This window comes from Lagopus muta, chromosome 20 (genome assembly GCF_023343835.1).
Source record: "Lagopus muta isolate bLagMut1 chromosome 20, bLagMut1 primary, whole genome shotgun sequence".
Classification (NCBI taxonomy): domain Eukaryota; kingdom Metazoa; phylum Chordata; class Aves; order Galliformes; family Phasianidae; genus Lagopus; species Lagopus muta.
In genome coordinates, this window is record NC_064452.1 from 9,745,854 (window position 1) to 9,761,793 (window position 15,940).

The 15,940-nt window shown below is 53.8% G+C and overlaps 1 protein-coding gene across 2 annotated transcripts in view; it reads left to right on the plus strand.

Annotated features, from left to right (window-relative positions):
• STX1A (syntaxin 1A) overlaps positions 1–15,940 on the plus strand; it is a 48,487-nt gene that overhangs the window by 26,611 nt on the left and 5,936 nt on the right. For both annotated transcript variants that reach the window (XM_048966651.1, XM_048966650.1), the window contains exons 4-6: positions 1,743–1,817; positions 3,801–3,874; positions 12,223–12,331. In XM_048966651.1, the coding sequence (XP_048822608.1) occupies positions 1,743–1,817; positions 3,801–3,874; positions 12,223–12,331 (258 nt within the window). The remainder of the gene's footprint in view (positions 1–1,742; positions 1,818–3,800; positions 3,875–12,222; positions 12,332–15,940) is intronic.

Sequence of the window (15,940 nt, forward strand, 5' to 3'; positions counted from 1 at the left end):
CGCAATGGCAGTTTTTCCCACCTGCAGTTGGGATGACCCACGTCCCACTGATGCCCCTCCGCACCTCCCAGCAGCATCTCCCTCCTGCTCTCTCCCCATTCCCACTGTGCAGCCGGATGTGGCCATGGAGTCCTCTTTGCTTTCCTGCTTCCATGTGAACAGACACAGCTCCCAGCTCTCCTCATGTTCATGGCAGCCTGGCTGAAGGTACTCGCAGATGCTCCTTTCCTCGTCTTCCCAGCCCCTCCGAAGCTCCTAGCACTGAGTTGAAGTGTGTACAAGTGTCAGTAGGATGTGACCTTCCCCCAGCACATCATCATGGTTTTCTAATTCTGCCTGTGACTGCCAGCTGGAAGCATACAGCATCGCAGCTACAACAGCCATCGAAATGACTCAATGTGCCTAGAGACTATTCAACAGAGTTCTATTCAGTGAAGTAAGTCCTGATCTCATCAAAATCAAGAAGGAGTGTTAGGATGGCAGCATTGCTGAGAAGTCGCATTGGAATGGCGGGTGGTTTGTGCTGTACTGGGATGTGGATTGCTGTGTTGTGCAGCTGGGCATAGAAGCCAGAGCTGGCTGCCATTGAGCTGTCTGAGCTCCCCGTGCCGTGCTGATGCTCTGATGGGCGGCAGGCCTGGCCTCTGCCATCGGCACCTTGGTTCCTGGGAATGCAGATGGAGGGGCGCCGCTCTGATCGGGTTTGCCAACCACTGGTGGTGGTGTGGAGGTGCTGCAGTGCAGGGGGAAGTCCTGCAAGGTATCTAGAGATGTTCTAATGATGGCACTGTTGTTAGTGGTGAGCTTGGAGCCTTACTGCCTAACTTTGCTGCTTGCACGTGGGAAAGAGGATAGATAGCCGTGTGCCAAACCTTGTCTGTGAGTCAGGGCTCACAGCTGATTTACTGCTCTGAAGTGTGTCGTACACTTTGGTTTCCTTCACTTTGTAGCCAAGTCAATACCCCAGGCAGCCCAGGAGGATCACTGCTAGAAAGCTTTTGCAATCCTTGGGAGAAGACGTTGGTGACAGTGGGGACTCACTGCGGGGCTCCGGGCCCTCAGCAGGGCTCAGCTCCCAGCAGGAGCCTGCAGCTGCTGGTACTGTGCTCTGGGTCTGCATGTGAGCACATAGGGATGTGAAGGAATACAAGGAGGAAGGAACTTGCTTGCCTGTTTTTGTTTGCACCTCCTGTGCCCCTGCACGCTGCAGTGTGAGGGCTGCGTTACACAGCCCTGCTACTGTGCTCCCCAGAGCCATTTCTGAGATATGGGACATGGGACTGGGGGTGTTCTCTCGCCTTGTGCTGCTGCAGCCTCTATGTTTTTTGCCAAAAGCAGTGAGTGTGCACAAAGTGGCTGCTAATTGGATGGTGACAGAGGTGCTGTGGCCACGTGGCAAGAGGAGCCAGGGCACAGCTGGGCTGAGTCCTAGTGCTCAGCAGGGGGGGAGCAAGCTGAGGAGCAGCAGGCTGTCCGCCGGGGAGATGTGTCCTGAAGAAGGCTGCCCAGCCAGGCAGGGCTGTAGGGAAGTCAGCCAACACTGCGGCACTTGATGTGCAGCAGGGCTTTGATGTACAGCAGTCGTTTTCTCTCCGCTGTGGGAAGCAGCGCTGCCAGCTGTGTGTTTGTCTTTCAGCAGGAAGGGGCAGTGCTGCCTGCTCCTGCCCCACACACTGTGGACGGGTGAGCAGATCTGAGCAGTGTCCACAGCACACCCATGTTTGCTCTTTCTTTCTCTGCAGAAACAAAGGAGGAGCTGGAAGAGCTCATGTCAGACATCAAAAAGACAGCGAACAAAGTGCGCTCCAAGCTAAAGAGTGAGTACACACCGGTGCTGCTGCTGCAAGGCGCTAGGGGGGGTCTGGTGATGTCCCTGAGGCCAGCACTTCTCTCTGATCCCTGTTGTGCTGTGGCAGTCACTTTCCCCAGTTCTGGTGTGAGCCCATCACAGAATGGCCCAGGTTGGAAGAGATCTCAAGGATCACGAAGCTCCAACCCCTCCACCACAGGCAGGGCCACCAATCTCCACATTTAACACTGGACCGGGCTGCCCAGAGCCCCATCCCACCTGGTCTTGAATGCCTCCAGGGACAGCCCAGCAGAGGCAGCCCTGAACCCCCTGGCCTTGGGCACCTGCTGTGCTGGGCAGTGACCGGGCAGAGCACAGTCTCACCTGGAATATCGGATGTGCTCTCAGTTTTCTCCTGCTATCCAAGTGATTTTTTCCACCTCCATTTCTCTCAGCACCCTCAGGTGGGTCCCATTCGGCCCCACAGATGTGCTGCAGCCCAGGTTAGAGCAGCAGCTTGCTCGCTCTTTCCTCCTGAATCGTGGGCATTTACTTTGCTCCCACCCCTGTGTTCCAGCTCAAGGTCTCAGTACCCTGAGGATAAGCAGTCTGTTAAAGACAGAAGTAGAGAGGGGTTTGAGAATCTCAGACTTTTCCTCATCCTGATAATGCTCCCTGCTGCATCCAGTTAAGGATAGACATTCTCCTCGTCCTCCTCTTGCTGTTATATTCGTTGAAACATTTTTTATTATCTATAACAACACTGACCAGATGAAGTTCTTGCTGCACTTCTGCCTTTCTGCTTTTCCCTCTGCATACCCTGTGCACATCCTTGCACTCTTCCCAGGTTGCCTGACCCTTCTTCCAAAGGTCATAAACTCTCTTTTTCTCCTGGAGTCTCAACAATTGTTCCCTGTTCCAGGCCAGTCTTCTTCCCCGCTGGCCCATCTGAAGGCACACAGGCACCTGTGCCGTTAGGATTTCCTCCTTGAACAATGTCTGGCTTTGCTGGGCCCCTCTGCCCTTCATGGCTGACTCCCATGGGATTCTCCCAGCCAACATTCGAAGCAGGTCAGCTTTGCTGACCCTCCTGACTTCACCAAGTGCAGAGAGCTCCAACATTTCATGGTCATTCTGTCCAGGACAGCTTCCAGGCACCACATGCAGTGGTGACGCCCGACCTCACAGCCAGCACTGGAAGAACAGCTAAGCGTGGATTCTTCCTCTTGTGAACGGGTAACCAACTATACAAATCACAGGTTTTCAGGCTTCTGTGCAAAAAAAAAGTCCTTTCCCGGACCTGTTGCGTTTTGTGGGTTTGTTTGTTTGTTTTTAAAGGAGCCCAAAGAATGGCAGGGCAGGCTGTGGTTCCCCTTCCACAAAAGACACATCAGTGCAGTGTCTCCCTGTCGGTCCTTGTGCCTTGTCCCACTCCACCTTGTGGCCGGTGTGATCATTGAAAGGGAACGGTCAGGAATGATCAGAAGCACCATCTGCTCATCAGCGGATCGACTCCTTTAGGAGAGAGATTGCTCATGCAGTGGCTAATTCTGATTACTGGCTTCTTGGGAAAATGTGACTTTATTAATTATTGTAAATGTACAGTGTTTGCCAATACCGTTCCTTGGGAACAGGGAACGACTGATGACAAATGCTGAAGAAGGCCGACTGCTGATGAAATGGCAGGGAAATGCTGGCAGGAGCTTTCTTCCACGGTTTTTAGCAAAATGAAAAGGACAACCCAGTGCGGTGCTGCCGGGCCAGCCCTGTGCAGCTGCCATTCCTAGGGTCCCAGGAGAAGTCTCAAGCTTTGATGTTTTGCAGGGTGTTTCAGCTCTGGGTTCCCTCCTCGGTGGGCAGGCAGCCAGCCTGTGCTCCTTTTTGTTTGGATACGGGAAAGCTCCGAGATCAGAGCCAAGCATTGCATCCATTTCTAAAGTCTCTTTGGCAAACAATCTCTTTTTCTTCTCTGACCAGCCTGAAATAATCCGTGTTTTTCTACCCTGACCAGGTATTGAGCAGAGTATCGAACAAGAGGAAGGACTGAACAGGTCATCTGCTGACCTGAGGATAAGGAAAACTCAGGTGAGTCTCTGCCCTGGCCAGTGTTCTCATGGCTTTTTGGGGGAATGGGGCAAAGTTGTTCCGTAAGAAATGAGTGTGTTATGTGACATTAACAAGCTAAATTGGGTTTTGTTAATGAGACTCAGGTGTTAAGGCTGTACCTTTTCCTCCAGGCATGGCCCATGGCTGCTCAGTTTTGACAGATGTGTGCTGTTCTCATTGCTGGTCTTGTCAAGGGAGATGGAGCGTGTTGGCTTTATGAGAGATGGGGGCTGAGGGACATGGGGTTCTGTGGGTCCAGCAACACACACTGGTAACCGGGAGTCACTGATCCTGCTTTGAGCTTGATGTTGGGCTGCATGACCTAGTGAAGTCCCTTCTTGGGCTGAAATATCATATAATTCTGAGTACATCCCCTCCCACCACCTCAGAAAGAAATAGTGTCAAGAAGTGTCATGTACCTCAACTTCAGTGCTGCTTTTTGCACTGTCTCCCACAACGTCCTTATAATGAAGCTCAGGAAGTGTGGAGGTGTTCCAGAGCCATGGAGATGTGGCACTGAGGGACGTGTTCAGTGGGCATGGTGGGAACTAGATGATCACAGAATCACAGAATGGCCTGGGTCGGAAGGGACCTCAAGGATCACGAAGCTCCAACCCCCTGCCACACACAGGGCCACCAACCTCCACATTTCATACCAGCCCAGGCTACCCAGGGCCCCATCCAGCCTGACCTTGGACACCTCCAGGGATGGACAGGGCATCCACAGCCTCTCTGGGCAGCTCACCACTCTCTCTGTAAAGCACTTCCCCCTGAAATCTAAATTTCCCCTTCCCTCAACTTCAAACCATTTCCCCTTGTCCTGTTATCTCCCCTTTCAAAGAGTTGACTCCCCTCCTGTTTGCAGGCTCCCTTTAGGTACTGCAGGCTGCAATGAGGTCACCCCGCAGCCTTCTTTTCTCCAGGCTGAAAACCTTAATGATTCACAGAATCACAGAATCACAGAATCACCCGGGTTGGAAGGGACCCCAAGGATCATGTAGTTCCAACCCCCCTGCCTAGCAGGGCCACCAAACATACACATTCAGATCAGGTTGCCCAGGACCCCGTCCAACCTGGCCTTAAACACGTCCAAGGACGGGGCATCCACAACCTCCCTGGGCAGCCCGTTCCAGGGCCTAACCACTCTCCTAGTAAAGAAATTCCCCCTAACATCCAACCTAAATCTTCCCTCCTTCAACTTAAAACCATTTCCCCTAGTCCTGCTGTTGTCAGCCCTTTTGAAGAGTTTACTCCCCTCCTGGGTGTAGGTTCCCTTCAGGTATTGATAGGCTGCAATGAGGTCACCCCGCAGCCTTCTCTTCTCCAGGCTGAACAAGCCCAACTCCCTCAGCCTGTCCTCATAGGGGAGGTGCTCCAGCCCCCTGATCATCTTAGTCGCCCTCCTCTGGACCCTTTCCAAAATCTCAATGTCTCTCTTGCACTGAGGGCTCCACACCTGGACACAGGACTCCAGATGGGGCCTCACAAGAGCCGAGTAGAGAGGGACAATCACACCTCCCTGTCCCTGCTGGCCACCCCTCTCCTGATGGAGCCCAGGATCCCATTTGCCTTTCGAGCTGCCAGAGCGCACTGCTGGCTCATGTTCAGTCTCTCGTCCATCAGGACCCCCAGGTCCTTCTCTGCCGAGCTGCTCTCAAGGACCGCTCCTCCCAGCCTGTACGGGTGCCTGGGGTTCCTCCGGCCCAAATGCAAAACCTTGCACTTTGCCGTGTTGAACCTCATTAGGTTCACCCGAGCCCAGCCCTCCAGCCTGTCGAGGTCCCTCTGAATGGCATCCCTTCCTTCCACCATATCAACCGCACCACTCAGCTTGGTGTCGTCAGCAAACTTGCTGAGGGTGCACTCAATTCCCTCATCGATGTCATTAATAAAGATGTTAAAGAGCACCGGTCCCAAGACAGACCCTTGGGGGACACCACTTGTTACCGGCCTCCACCTGGACATAGAGCCATTGACCACCACCCTCTGTCTGCGGCCTTTCAACCAATTGCTCATCCATCGGGTCGTCCACCCATCAAATCCACTTCCCTCCAATTTGGAGATGAGGATGTGGTGGGGGACCATGTCAAAGGCCTTGCTCAGGTCCAGGTAAATGACATCGGTCACCTTCCCTTCGTCCACCAATGCCGTCACTCCATCAATGATTCTGTGGTTCTGTGATTTACTGCCTCACAGCTTAGTGATGCTGCACCGTCTCTGTTGTGGGTTGGCCAATCTACCAGTGGGCCTTCAACGAGAACACACCTTGCAGAATGGGGCCATTGCTCTGGCAGTGCTTCTTTGGCCTTTGCTTCTCCTTTTCTTCAGGGCAGGCTCTGGTGCTTTGTCCTCAGTGAACGCACTGGCAGATGTGAACAAAAACAAGGCATCTCAGAGCAGACAAATGAGGCCTTGTTCTGCAGCAAAGGTCTTGTTTTAGCATGCCATTAAACTGATAATGCAAATAGCAGCTGCCAGCATTGTTCTTCAGTGCCCGTGAGTGGGGGGATGCAGGCAACTTCACTCTCATGGGGGCTTTTCCCACAGCTATAGCTCACCAGGAATCTTATTTTCTCAAAACACTTTGCGGGGAAGCCAGAGGAATTTGACTGTTTTTCTTCCTTTTCAGCACGGGAAGTCTTTTGCACAGTCTGCTCCCCTGTGCTGCAGTCAGACCCTAATCAATACCCCAGTGACATTAGTAAATCTCTGCAGAGGCTGCTGCCAGCACGGCGTTCTGCATGATCCAAACCCCACACAGGTGGAGGGAGGCTGAGCCCGAGGCGGTGGGCAAGCAATGCTGTGCAGAATTAATGCAAGAGAAATGCTTCAGATGTGTCTCAGGAGCAAGCAGGAACGCCAAGTGCTGGGCCATGCTTTTAGCAGGACACAGCAAAGCTGAAGCAAAGCACAGTGCAGAGTGTGCAGCAAAGCAGGATGGCAGCAAGCCCCTCTGTGTGTCCTCTCTTCTCTCCTGCTTGTAGGAGTCGTGGCACAGCTCTGCTGAGGCTGCAGAGTCCTAGGGACCAGCCCCAGAGGTCATTTTCAGGCAAAGGAACAGCAGCAGAGCTAGGACCTCTGAGCTGCCATCTCTCTTCATTCCTTAGTAGGGACAGAGGAAATTTGGGCCACCTCTTACCTCTTCTTGCTCTTCTGAGTCCTGGTGCTTGGGCTTGGCCATCCAGCAACAAACCAAAAGCCCAACTGGAAGTCTGACACATGGATGAGGTCCTGACAGAGGGATCACAGTGTGTTCAGTGGGAGGGGACCACAGCCTCTGCCCCAGAGCAGTGCCATGCCAGGCTGCTCATGGCCTTGTTGGTCTGCATTCTCACTGTCTGTGAGTATGGACACATTATGGACACCAGGTTCGTGGCTCCTCTGGGCCCTGGTCCAGTGCTTGATCATCTTTGTAATGATTTCCACCCCTCCACTCCCCGCTGCCCCTAATCCCTGTTGGATTTCCTATGGGAAATTTCCAATTGCCAGTATCCCAGCTTGGTCCACCACCTGTTGTCCCACTGCTCTGCACCTCCAGAATGAATCTGGCTCTGGCTTCTCACCTCCCATTAGGTTGCTGTAGTCAGCAGTAAGATCCCTTCAGCTGTGTCCCTCCAGGTGATCATACTTGCCTCTCTCAGCCTGTCCTCATTCATCCCCTGCTCCAGCCCAGACCATCTTGGTCACCTCAAAATCTGTTTGGACTTAGTATCGCTGTTCACAGCCCTTTTTGCCTAGCGTTTTTTCCCTCTGCGTTATCCAGCCTGCATCTCATCAAAAGCCTGAAGCTCAGGGTGTGCACGCTGTTCCCTGACCTTCCCTCGTCTGCACAGCCGCTCATACCATTGGAGAAGACAATCAGACTGGTACAGCATGATTCACCTCTGGAATATTCAAGCTGGCCATTTCCAATTTTGTTTACACTAGGGGCAGTGAGGCACTGCACAGGTTGCCCAGAGGGGCAGTGATGCCCCATCCCTGCAGACAGCCAAGGTCAGGCTGCGGAGGCTCTGAGCACTGATGGAGCTGTGGGTGTCCCTGTGCACTGCAGGGAGTGGGACCTGATGGCCTTTAGGGGTCCTTCCAACTCTAACTGTTCTGTGATGATTCTATGATGGTTCTGTATCCAGTGACTTTGGCAGTGACTCAAGGATGCTGAGCAGGCGTGGGTTCCCACGTCCTCCTCCTGAAAGATTGGTGTCACGTTTGCCTTTTGTCAGTCCTCTGGGTAACTTGCGATCACCTCTGTCTGCAGAAGATTCCATAGAGGCAATTTGCAGTGAATTGGTTTCAGCTCCACGCTCAGATGCATCCTGTCTGGTCCTATGCGTTTGCTTATCACCAGCTGTATTGAGTGCTGCCAGAGTTCACATCACTGTCTGTGTGGCCAGGCTCACCTTCACTTGGCTGTGCCGTCTGGAGCCAAAGAAATGGTTGGGAACCAGACTGAAACTAATTTTAAATCACCGGTCTGTGAGGAAAATTTTGTAATGGCTAAACCTCCAAAGGTGTCAAAATTGTCACTTCTAAACTCTTTTCCTGCCATACGTTCAGCAGCATGCTCTGATCTGTCTAGAATGAAGCCCAAGGAAGCCATCCTTCTTCTGAAAGGCGCATTTGTGCGTGGGAGTCAGGACAGGTTGAACTGGAGATCTGATTTAGATGTCTGGTACATGAAGTGCAGTCCTTCTGTAGGTATTTCTGCAGTGAGGGCTTCGCTGCTTTGTGCTGTGAGCAAACCTGAGTGAAACGAGCTGATTATGCGTTAGCAGGCTGTAAATCAGGAGTGGCCAGGCATTAAGATTATGGACTTTTAAGTATGAAAGTAATTTTGAGTTCATAACGGAGCGAACACTGGCATTTATGTTCTTCCAAATGTCAGTGCTTGTTATTCAGAATAGCTTTTGCTTTAATTGCTTCTGCGCTTGGTTTGTGTAGCTGGAGGAAATACTCGCCCAGCAGGTGGGAGCTGTGCAGCCCTGTAGCACAGGGGAATCCTGAGGGAGGGCTGGGCTGTCCCACAGGAGCCCCTCAGGACGAGCACTTCAGAAGTGTCTCTTAGTGATGGAAGCACTCAAGGACAAGCACAGAATCGTAGAGGCTGGGAAAAACCTCTGGCATCATCCAGCGCCCCCCTGCCACCAGCGTTGCCCCCTGACCACGTCCCTCAGTGCCACAGCTGCCCTTTCCTTACACACCTGCAGGGACGGCCACCACCCCCCAGGCAGCCTGTGCCAGTGCTGCACCCTTCCTTCTGAGAGGTTTTCCCTCACACCCACCCTCACCCCCCCCTTTAGCTGAAGCAGCTCCATTTCAGAACTCCAGTTAATATTTTCTGTTTAAAGAATTTGTTTCAAATGCAAGATCCATCGCGATGTGCTTTTATTTACTCTGAATATTCAGGTGGCTTTTATTTAATGACTAAAAGTCTTTTAAAATGCCTAAATGCCTTTTCTAGCCCATTTTCATGAAACTCCATGTTCCTTGAAAATCAGATGCATTCTGTAGACATGTGGGACGCCCGTGGGAACAAAAAATAACAATCTGACGGAATAAACACCGAGTTAAATAACTTCTTAAGTAAAAGAGAGTGGGTACGCTATGCTGCTGAGCAGCAAGGAGTCATTCAGCACCCAAGGCAATATCTGGCTTCAGAGCAGCGTATGTTGATAGCTTTCGGCAGGATGAGCTGAATTTTAGGAAGACCATTTTGAGAAGGCAGGATGAGAGTCTCTCGGACCGTGCGTGGCAGCTGTGTGGGGTTCTGAGCCGTGAGCTGGGGGTGATGGCAGCCGCTCCGACCGTGCCGTGGCACCTGGAGCAGAGGCTGCCTGCCGACGTGGGAGCTGCCCTGGGCTTCCGTGGGAGATTAGCCAGCAGAGGAGGAATAAGATTGCCTGAGCCTGAGGCTCTGCCATAAATACCGAGCTGCTGCTTGCTGAGAATAGCTGTGAAGCAAAGGCAAATGTGGCTGAAGATGTTTCCAGTGCCGTGCCCAGGGGCAGGGGCTGCGTTGGCTCAGGACACGTGGACGCGTGGCAGGAGCACGAGGGGCTGTGTGCATTGGGCCTGCTGGGAGCTGCAGTGTGGGGAGACGCCGTGTTGCCCCAGTCCTCCCCACATATGGGCTCTGAGGTTCCCTCCGGCTCAGGCACAGCCGTGGGGTGCATCTCTCTGTGGTGGTGAACTGCTGTGAGGATGGGCTGTGCTGGTGGACCCAAAAGTCACAGGGGAAGCACTTGGAGGAGTTTCTTCATCACGTCAGTCACTCTCAATTTTTTCTCTCCTTAGATGCTTTCTCACCCATTCTGGATTTTCTCATCTTTTCCATTCCCTCCTCTCCTTTCTCCCTCTTTTCCATGTCTGTTTTGATTCCTGTTGCTCCCTGTTCCTGGGCTCTGGCTGCACAGGCGGGCTGCAGGGCTAATGCTGAGGGTGGCCTCCTCCCTGCTTTGCAGGCCATCAGCTAGCTCCTGCTTGCGGATGCCCTGTGAGTGTGCTGCTGGGTTGTGCACCATTCTTGCCTCTGGAAACTTCTGGCACTCTGTAGAAAGGGCTAATTTAAGAGGTGGGAGGGTTTGGAGGTAGCTTGCGTGGGGTGCTGTACCCTAACTCTTCGAGGACAGCCTCAGGGCTGTTGGCTGTGCTCATGTTTGCTGGCAGCTGGATCACACAGCGTCCTGGCATGGACTCCTGTCTTATTTTAAGATATACAGAAGACAGGGAGATTACCAGCAGATCTTCACAGAGGGCACATCACATCTTGCTAACCTGATAATCTTCTATGGCAGAGTGGCAGCACTGGTAGAGAAGGGAAGAGAAACCAGTGTCATGTGTGTTGACTTGTGCATTGCTTTTGTTACAGTCCCACAGAACATCCTTGTCTCCAAATTGGACACACAGGGATTTGATGGACACACTATTTTGTGGCTAAAATGTTGTCCAGGACAAGTGACATCCCTCAGGGGGCTTCATTAGGACCAGTACTGTTCAGTACTTTCAGTGGAGATATGGGCAGAGAGATTGAGCGCACTCCCAGCAGTTTGTGCACAGCACTGAGCTGAGCAATGCAGCTGATAGAACAGAAGGAAGGGATGGCATTCAGAGGGACCAGGATTGAGAGGTGGGGTCAGTGCAAGGTTCTGCACCTGGATGAGGGCAATCCCGAACATCAGTGTGGACTGGGGTATTAATGGAGTGAGGGCAGCCCTGCAGAAAGGACTTGGGGTTCTGGAGCAGGGAAAGCTGACCTGAGCCAGCAGCGTGCAGCCCGGAGAGCCGCCAGCAGCCTGGGCTGCATCGGCAGAGGGGTGGCAGCGGGCAGGGAGGGGACTGTCCCCCTCTGCTCTGCCCTCGTGAGGCCCCACCTGGAGTCCTGCATCCAGGCCCGGGGCCCCCAGCACGAGAAAGACGTGGGGCTGTTGGAGCGGGTCCAGAGGAGGGCACGAGGTGCTCAGAGGGCTGGGGCACCTCTGCTGTGGAGCCGGGCCGAGGAGCTGGGGGTGTTCTGCCTGGAGAAGAGAGGAGAGCTCACTGCAGCCATCGTGTTAGGACAAGGGGTAACAGATTTACTAAAAGAGGGGAGGTTGAGATGAGATAAAAGGAAGAAATTCTTCACTCAGAGGGCGGTGAGGTGCTGCATTGCTGCCCAGAGCTGTGTCTGTCCCATCCCTGAGGTTCCTCAGGCCACGGATGGGCCCTGGGCAGCCTGAGCTGGGGGCACCCAGCCCACAGCACGGATAGGGCTGGGGGTCTTTGAGGTCCCTTCCAACCCAGTCACGTGCTGTGATTCCATTACGATTTTTGAAGGCTCTGCTGTCACTGAGGTTCCTGAAGGGGGGCAGTGCTGTGTGGAGGCAGCAGGGCACGGTGTGACCTCCATCCCAGGCAGGCCCTGGTCCAGCTGCTTTCTGTGGCCGCATCCAGGTGCCCCTGCCCGTGCCTCATGAGCAGGAGGGCTTGGGCTGCACACCTGGGGCTGCCGCTCACTGCCTGCTCCCAGCGAGGACAGCCTGGTTCAAAACCAGTTCAGTGATGTTTTGTCTGCCAGCGGCGCCGGCCCCGCTCCCTGCCCAGCAGTTCCCTGTTGCTTCTGACAGATCCCCGCAGTGCTGTCAGAGCCACGTGCTGCAGGAGCAGCTGGGGAGGTGAGCGGGCGGTGCCGGGCTTCCAGCTCGGTGCTGCTGTGCGCCGGCCACAAGGTCGTCACGGGGTGCTGTGCTGAGGCTGCAAATCCTGCATCCCTGTCGCGGTCGGGGCAGCCCGGCCTGCAGGCGGTGCGTGGGCGGCCGGAGGCGGTGACCCTCCTGTTGCTTTTTCCTCTGCAGCACTCGACGCTGTCACGCAAGTTTGTGGAGGTGATGTCTGAATACAACGCCACGCAGACCGACTACCGGGAGCGCTGCAAGGGCAGGATCCAGCGGCAGCTGGAGATCAGTGAGTAACGCGGGCCGTGCGCTGCACCGCTGCTGGGCTCTGGCAGGAGCACACCGGGGCTGCGGGCAGTGGGATGGCAGCCGTCACCCTGAGGGTTTGCGGCGTAATGCCACAGTTGGTGCTTGTTCAGCTGCTCAGGTTAAGGAAGGCAGAGAGCCGCTCCTTGTTGGGGCTTCTGTTCCAGGTGTGTGACGTAAGAAACAGGAGAAAACTAAGCTCTTGAGACCCGGGCACTCTGCCCCAGCGTTCCCCCTCGAAGCAGCCCTGTCCCAGCATCGTGACCACAGAATCATTTGATCACAGAATTGCTCAGGTTGGAAATGACCTTAAAGATCATCGAGTCCAACCGCAATTTCACCCTAGATTACTCTCACTCTAACAACCCACCGCTAAATCGTGTCCCTGAGCACCACATCCAGACGGTTTTTAAATACATCCTGGGATGGTGACTCAACCTCCTCCCTGGGGAGCCCATTCCAGTGCTAACAGCCCTTTCTGTAAAGAAGTGTTTCCTGACATCCAACCTAAATTTACCCTGGTGCAACTTGAGGCCATTTTCCCTCATCCTGTCATCACTGAGAAGAGACCAACCCCACTCTGCTGTAAGCACCTTTCAGATACTGGAAGAGAGCAGTCAGGTCTCCCCTCAGCCTCCTTTTCCTCAGACCAAACAGCCCCAGTTCCCTCAGTTGCTCCTCGTAGGCCATATTCTCCAAGCCCTTCTCCAGCCTTGCTGTCCTTCCTTGGGCCTGCTGCAGCACCTCCATGTCTTTTCTGTACTGAGGTGCCCAAAGCTGAACACAGCACTCGAGGTGAGGCCTCAACAGTGCTGGCTACAGCGGCAAGATGACTTCCCTGGTCCTGCTCACCACACCATTGCTGATACAAGCCAGGATGCCATTGGCCTTCTTGGCCACCTGGGCACACTGCTGGCTCATATTCAGCCCACTATCCATCATTACACCAACGTCCCTTTCCATCAGGCAGCTTTCCAGACACTCCTCCCCAGGCCTGTAGGTTTGCCTGGGGTTGTGACCAAAATGTAGGACCCAATGCTTGACCCTATTGATGTGATGGCTCTGAGCAGTAGTGGTGTCCTCTCCCTGCAGGCGGGCCGCAAGTGACACCTCTGAGGCTGCAGTAGCTGTGGCACTGAGATCTCCCTGGGACCCCCCATGTAACACAAAGACCATTGCTTGCTCTGGGGAATTAGTGGCACCTGGTTAGCTTTAGAGAAATGGGTCATCTCCCACCAAAGAAGAGCCACCACCATAACTAGGGAAATAAGCACTGAGTCAGGATGAGCAGATCACAGAATCACAGAACAGGCTGGGTTGAAAAGGACCACAATGACCATCTGGTCCCAACCCCCTGCTGTGTGCAGGTCGCCAACCACCAGACCAGAGCCACGTCCAGCCTGGCTTTGAATGCCTGCAGGGATGGGGCATCCACAGCCTCCTTGAGCAGCCTGTTCCTGTGTGTCACCACCGTCAGAGTGAAAAACTTCCTCCTAATATCCAACCTAAGCCTCCCCTGTCTCAGTTTAAAACCATTCCCCTTGTCCTATTACCATCCACTCTTGTAACCAGTCTTTCCACAGACTTTGCTAAATGGCAATTTTTTTTTTTCTTTTTTTTTTCTAAAAAGTCAGTGCCTCTTCCCTTTAAACCCACCTTGAACAACAAGGTAGGGCCGAAGGGGTTCCCGCAGGATCACCTGGGGGGGTGGAAAAGTCATCCTGCCTGTGAAAGTGGGTGCTTGTGGGTATGGGCAGCTCCTGCGGAAAGCCAGGAGGTTTGGCTGTGTGCATCGTTCCTCTGTGCGATGTATAGTGATAACAAGTGTTTATGCTGTCTGAGTGGAAGAGGGACACAAGGGCAGTGAGGAGACAGCAAAAGCCAGGGAGCCCATCATCCTATCTGCCTGCACACACAGTATCTCTGGGAGCTGGTCCTGCTGCTTGTCCTCAGCGCTGTCTCCAGGGCTTGCATGAGACAGAGCAAAGGGCCGTTGGGATGCACTGTACCCGGCACACTCCTTGTCACTGCTGGTGGCTGCTCAGTGTGGAACAGGATTGATGTAGGGGCCAGTGACATTGTGCTATTCCAGCCATTGCTTTCCTTCTCTGGATCTGGGTCAGCTTCAGCTGAGAGCAAGGAGCCGGCAACTGCCCTTCAGAGCAGGCAGCCTGCCTTTCTGCAGGGCAGGGCTTCTCTCAGGAGCTGGTTTGTCACTGTGGGCCATTAGAAGGAATGGTTGACTCAAACATGAGAGGAGCTCTGACAAGAGTCGGATGTTTTGACGGAGAAATGAGGTCCCTCAGTGTGGGAAGCAGGGTGGGCCACACTCAGCACCAGCGGGCTCAGGGTGGTCTTCCACCAAAGTTAAAGAAGTGCTTGCAGAACGAGCTCTCATCTCCACAGAGGTCTTTTTGGAAGGATAACTTGCCCTCATTTGTTTGAGCCTTCAGAAATCTCTGACTGCCAACAATTTCCCAGTTGCCAAAGCCTTTTTGGACTGTTCTATTTGGAGTTGTGGAAGGTTTTGTCTGAGGTAGTCTTACTTGCAATTAAAGGTGGTGTGTGTTTCCCTGGTTGTGTTGCTGGAAGTTGTTGGGCTGTTGAGTCCCTGTAAAGCCTCACACTGCTGCTCTTCACCCTCAGTGCTTCCTTGCACTTTCACCTCATGGATGGACCATCTGTCCTGTGTTCCTTCTGGGCTGTGATGCCCTACATCTCTGCTCTCTCTGCTCAGAGTGTACTCTCAGGAAGGTCCAGGTTTTTGCTCATCCCAGGAATGGCTGCCTCATGCTACCTCCAAAGCTCCACATCACAGAGGATGTTCACAGGGCAGCATTTATCTTCCTGCTGCCCTTCTCATCCATCCGCATTTAGCACATGGCTAAGAAAGCCCACAGGAAGCCCCTGCTTTGGGGGTTGCCGCTGGGGAGGAGGCCACATGTTCCTGGCCCGGCTGTAGGCATAAACCCATTTGTTCCATGGAGAATCAAAGCTGAGAGCATGAACTGCTAATGAACAGCCTTTACTCCAGAGCCCGCCGCTCACTAGGCGTGTGTTCCCTGCACTGGCAGAGCAGTGCACATGAAGTCCCCTGGGTCAGCAGCCCGCTCCCGTCCCTCACTGCAGTGCTGTGTCCCACATTGCCACCATCTCCTTGGTTGTGCTGCAGGGGAGGGGTTTGCAGCTGGGTACGGCCCTGTTCAGAGGTTCAGAGATGCCCTGGACTTATACCAGAGAACGTTGCTGTCCCTTTTGATACCTTCTAAGAGACCCCGTGGATAGTGTATGGTGGGGTGTGCTGTGCCAGACCTCAGCCCTTCCTTGCAGTCTTTCTGTTGGTTTCAGGCAGGCTGGGATGCATTCCTGTTCTCCCCTCAGTGATAGGGTTTGGGCTCCCGGAGAGCTCCAGCCAGAGGTGCATCGCTGGTGTGCAGGTGGAGCTGGCTGTCCTCATGGGCTTGCCAGGCCAGGGCAGCCCTGCAGTCCGTCCTCCTCTTGGGTTGCTGCTCTCCATCCCATCACTGCCCTCTGTGCTCAGGGAACTCAATTCTGCTCCTTGGGGATGGCTGGAGCCAACAGAGCCCTGTGT